This window comes from Gossypium raimondii, chromosome 1, assembly GCF_025698545.1.
Source record: "Gossypium raimondii isolate GPD5lz chromosome 1, ASM2569854v1, whole genome shotgun sequence".
NCBI classification, from domain to species: Eukaryota; Viridiplantae; Streptophyta; class Magnoliopsida; order Malvales; family Malvaceae; genus Gossypium; species Gossypium raimondii.
In genome coordinates this window covers 18734022-18739813 of record NC_068565.1, presented here as the reverse complement: position 1 = coordinate 18739813, position 5792 = coordinate 18734022, and the positions used below count along the sequence as shown (strand labels likewise).

The 5792-nt window shown below is 33.5% G+C and overlaps 1 protein-coding gene across 1 annotated transcript; it reads right to left on the bottom strand.

The window, feature by feature from the left end:
• Positions 1 to 3639: 3639 nt before the first annotated feature.
• LOC105785295 (uncharacterized) lies at positions 3640 to 5111 on the bottom strand. Its single transcript, XM_012611304.2, has one exon. It carries the CDS (start codon positions 4905 to 4907, stop codon positions 3912 to 3914), a length of 996 nt encoding a protein of 331 aa, XP_012466758.1. The 5' UTR covers positions 4908 to 5111; the 3' UTR covers positions 3640 to 3911.
• Positions 5112 to 5792: the final 681 nt, after the last annotated feature.

Below are 5792 nucleotides of genomic sequence, written 5' to 3'. Positions count from 1 at the left end.
ATTTGTTGGGAAACATTTATTTTAGTGTTTTTAGTATTTTTGATGTATTATATTTTTTAATAATATATAATAAATAATATAAAATTTAATACTGAATTAGGGGTGGTCAGACTGAGTTTTAGCATTTTTATCCGGGTCAAGCTTGGGCAAAATCTTAGGCCCATTTTTCAATTGGGCTCGACCCGACCCATGGACACCTCTAAGTGAAGCATCACTTAATACAACATATTCCTTCCCTGATTTGGACAAGGTCAAAATCAATGCTTTCCTCAACATGACCTTCAACTTCTCAAAACTCTCTTGGCACTGGTCATTCCACACGAATGGAACATTATTTTTCAAAAGCTTTGTCACAGGCAAAGCTATTTTTGAAAATCTATTTACGAATCTTCTGTAATAACTAGCCAGGCCTAGGAAACTTCAGATTTTTGACACATTTTTTGGCGGTTTCTATTGCAAAATGGGTTCAATCTTTTTGGGATCCACACATATTCCCTCATTCGAAATAACAAGTCCTTGAAATACAACTTCTGGCAACCAAAATTCACAATTTCTAAGCTTCCCATACAGCTGCTTTTCACGCAACACTTACAACAGAATTCTCAGGTGATTATCATGTTCTGCCTTTGACTTTGAAACCTATAGGAGCTCCGAAATCACATTTTCCTGCACCATTGAAAATTGAATCGTTATAGTAGATCTCTATTTATAGCTAAGCTCTCCTAAATCCAACGATACAAATTGAATTACATTAATGACTGAGATTAAGGACAAATAACTTATATTTCATCGAGTTTGAGAGGTATCCAAGAACTAATACATTCACTGGCCCATTTCCATACCCTAAAGGATTACCTTCTACCCAAATTCAAACGGCGAATCCCCACTATCATTTTTCTTTGGCAATGAAGGTGGCGGTGGTGAGCCTTGGGGATAGCATTTCTTTGACAATGGATTCCTGCGTAATCCTAAGTTGTCATCAAATGAGTTGATTTAGAACGTACCAAATTGTTTGCCTTGTAGATGGGTCTAATCAATTGATTATGAGAGACATTGAAAAATAAAAGGAAAATGAGTTGTATTATCTCTTGGGGGATCTCTCGGAAGAGCTTATTCTAAGAAAGGTCCAAAGCTTGGAGGTTTGTGAGATTCCCTAATGATGATGAATTGGACTTGAAAGCAAGTTGTTGGAAAGGTCGAGGAATTGAAGTGCCTTTAGGATCTAAATGTCTTTTTGAATGGAACCTTCAAATCTATTGCTTAAGTGATCAATGGCTTCTCGTATTTTGTTTCCATGTCTGCCTTTGCCATTGTCATTGAGTATGAAAAGTTACTAATCCATCTTGTTTTCGGCACTTCAAAATTGACGTTTGCTACCAAGTACCTTAACTTGTCAACATCAACAATCTTCATGGCCTTCCGTTTTTGGAAGTGACAAGATGGCTAACGACCTGTAAGTTTATTGAAGGAAAGGTTAAGAACTCATAAATTTGGAAACTCACTGTATATTGGTTTTCCAATTGCACCATGAAGTTGTCCCAACCAAGAGGGAAACATATCCTCTATTTGATTATTTCCCAAATTAAGAAGTTCTAGCATGTTGTAGTTAACTAGTAACTTTGGAATATTTTCTAACGAATTTATTTTATTGTAATTATTACTTGAAAATAATATTGTGCCCTTGTAATTATCAAGCCAGTAGTAGATACTATTTTTGAAATTGTATTGAATATCTATTATTGAACTGAAATTTTATGTACCATTCGCCACTAATAAGAAACAATAAGGAGAAAATATTCTGACATATGAAGAAAAAATATGGTGAAAAAGGATCACCTTGTTTTTAACCTTCTCAACAGTTTGAATCGTTTGGATAAGCCACAATTGACTAAAAGCTAGAAAGATAAGGTTCTAACATAATTGGTTTAACCCACAAATCATTGAAACCCATGGAGCATGAGGTAATGTTTGGAAATTTATATTGAATTTAGGTTTGGATTTTGGATTTTAAATATTTAGATTTGAAATTTATGATTTTAAAATTCTTTGTTTGGAAATTAAAATATTTCAAAAACAAGATTTTGAATTAATTCAAATTTATTGTTTAAATAATTTAAATTTGGATTTGGATTTCCAATTACCATATTTTAGAAAATAGAAATAAATTGTTATAAATTATAAGTGAAAATACTAAAACATCGAATTAATCTCAAGTTTAACTTCTAAAACCCATCATTAAATGAAGATTTGGATTTAAATCACTTCAAAATTTAAAACGAATCAATTAATAAAAATTAAAGAAATATATATTTTTAAAATATTTGTCTTTAAAATATATGTCCATCTTTCCTAACATGAGGTCTCAAAAGAATATATTAATTCATGTTTAATTATAAAATTATTTGACTTAAAAAATTTTTGCTCATTCTTAAAATTTGAAGACTAAACTGAAAAAATTTAGAACTTCTTTAAAACTTGAAAAATCCAAACAAATAACCAGAGGGTATTCATTAAATCAACGAAAAATAACCTTTAAAGTTAACCTGCACTCTATAATTGGCAAAAGAGAATATATTTTCGAGTTGTAGGTGTTTTGAATTTGAATGGTTTTAGGTTTGAGACTTCTTGGTGTAGTTATGTCGTGCAGTATTTTATGTAATCATTTATATATATATGTTTAATGTTTAAATTCAATTTTTAATTAATTTTCTAGATAAGTGTGTGCAGAGCTCGCACAAATCTACCCAAAAAAACCTTACCTACTCCATTGATCTAGCACAAACTAAACTTTAACCACCTTTTGTCCATCCATAACACAAGGAAAGCGTCTTGGCTATTCAACCACGGCCATCATCATTAGCAGTTCATTATTTGAAAATTGCAATGATTTTATAATTTTGATCCATGAAATTAAGGAAAGAACCAGTACTTTGTTGATGATAACAGTTATGGTCAATGTTATGTTACACTGATTTGAGCTGTGAAATTATGTCCAAAATGGGTATGCTCAATCATTTCTAAGTTTCTCGGTATATTTGGAGAACCATACAAAACATCCATCTGAATTTGTATCGGACATGGGTGCTTAGGGGAAAATGAATAGTCTAAGGTAACATGGCGGTACTTTGGAATAGAAGTGTAAATAAGATACTGGTATTCGTAAACTACTCGAGTTCTATTCGAAGAAAATTTAAATTTGATTCGATAATATTATCAAGCTGAGCTCGAGTTCAAGCATCTCGAGTTATTGATCGAGTCAAATTTGAGCTTAATAATACTTGACTCGAACAGATTACGAGCCTCATCAAGCTTTTCATATTTTTATATTATTAAATATGTTATTAGCTTGAGTATAAAAATTGATAAACAAGCTTAACCAAGCTTGAAATCAATTATATCTCAAACTTTGCTTGAACTTAAAAATAAATATTTAATTGAGCTAGAGCTTGACAGTATTTAGGTTAGGTTGGGCTCGACTCAAAACACCCCTGTTATGGAACACCTACTATTCCATAATTGCAGGGCAAAGGTTCCCACCAGCATTGCTGAACTGCAAGTCTCTAACAATACATAATATCACATTTAGTAAAAGAAAATAGGGCCTATAAATTGCACCATTATTCAATCAAAGATCAATAGTGAAAGAACTTGCTGACTTGACATCGCTCCATAAATCATAAATTTACATAATCATCTATGTGCTAGTTAGAACATGAAAACAATCTAAATTCTACAAAACCAAATAATTAACCACTACAACAATACCTGCAAATTCCACCCAACATTACAGAGTTTCAACCTCAATCATATTTGTCCTCCATTCATAAAAATCATCCAAAACTCTTGCATTATGGTGTCAGGTTCCTTCTAAACCAAAGCTACAAAAACGATAATTCAATACCTATCAAACTTCACAGCGGATTCTTCCTTGGCCTCCCTCTCTTCCTTGGGGCGAAATCAGACGCATCCCCACGCGAAACCCCTGATACCACCTTGGTGGCGCTTGTAGGAGCGGCTGGTGATGGTGGGGCAGGGGCAGGAGGAGGGGCGCTTGGTGGCACATTACCTCCATTTCTTTCATTCTCCTGCTGCACCCCCGGAAACATAGGAGGCATCCAATTCGTAAACCCGGTCGGCTGTTTTCCTCCACCGTCCTGGCTTCCAGATACAAACCCTAACGGGAAAAATGCCCAGCAACAGTAATAAGCTTCTTGACCCGGAACCAGCGGGGGCAAAGTCGGAATCAGAACCGCATGGAAAGCTCTCTCGCAATTCTGGCACCTTAAACAACAACCTTCATAAACCCTAGGATACTCAAATAACCTATAACAGTACGGACACGCTGTCCAGAATGTTGACAATCTTGACCTTTGATTCTCATTTTGGGTCTTAGAGGGCGGGCGATGTTGCGACTGCTCCTGATTTTGCCCTTTTCTCGTGACGGGTAATTTCCCGGCTTGATTCGAACGATCGCCGGGGCTGCTTAAATCAATCTTCGTGTACAAGCCCAATTCTTTGTCGTAAAGAGATTTCTTAGAGATGTTCGATAAAACAGCCCATGCATCAGCTACGAGCTTAAACGCGTGATCGGCGAAAGGGAACTTGTTTTTGTCTGGATGGAGAAGGAGAGCTAGGCGACGATACTGTTTCTTGATGAGATCATTGTCTTCAGATCGGCGATCGATTTGTAATATGGAGTACCAATCGTGTTGATTGTTTATTCTTTTCTCGGCGGCGAGGAGGACGTCGACGACGGCCAGAATCTGATCAGAACCGTCCAACAGAGGTTCAGTTTCTTGGGCTAAGATTGCAAACTCTCTGGAGCCGTTGAAATCACGATTTTGTAGAAGCTTCTCGGCAATTCCTAGAAGGCGTAGGGCTTCAGCTCTGCTGCCGTTTTCTTCCATTTCCAAAGGGTAGCTAATGGTCAGTTTGGAAGGTGATAAAACGATGGGATTTTTATTTTTATTTTGAAGGAGTTTACAGGATTGGGTTTAACTTTTTCCTTTAAATTACAAAGAATTTCAAGAGGGTAGGAGGCAGACTGGGTGTTTTTGGTCTTTTCTGTATTAATTTTAGATTATCCAACAATAAATTTGTAAGGAAAACTCAAAGTAACTGCGTTGTCTTTTAAACTCTGTTGTGATTTTGGTAAGGTTCAGTGGGTGAGGGTTAAGATACGGCGATCAATGTATTAGATTTTTGAGTTTTTTCCCCAAACAAGTTGCTCAAGAATCCCGTTAATGCAATTTCTGAATTTTTAATATAATTAGTTTTTTTTCTTTCAGATAGATGTTATTAATTTAAGTTCAATTCATCTTCCATTTACGTTTTTATTTTTTATTTCATGTTATTCTAATTTTTAGTTTTAATTAATATTTTAATATATCAACTCCTTAGTTGATTTCATCATTGAGACCAACTTCAATTCCTCCTTCTAAACATATTTATAATTTTAATTTTATGTTGTTTTAAGTTTTTTTAATTTTAATTAATAAATATATTATTTTCAAATTTTTATTTTAATTCATCTTTTAATTAATAATTTTTATTTATAAAATCAAATAATTATTATATGATTATTTTAGTAAACATAATTTTATATGTGTAATATTTATTTTCAATCCATATAATAAGTGTAGTAAATTTTAGTATTATATATTTCAGACGTGTATTTAAAATATTTCACATATAAACATAATGATATTTGAAATAATTAATTGAAATATTTCACATATAAAAATATTCAAATAACATGCCCACAATATAGATGAAAAACAATGATATTTAAA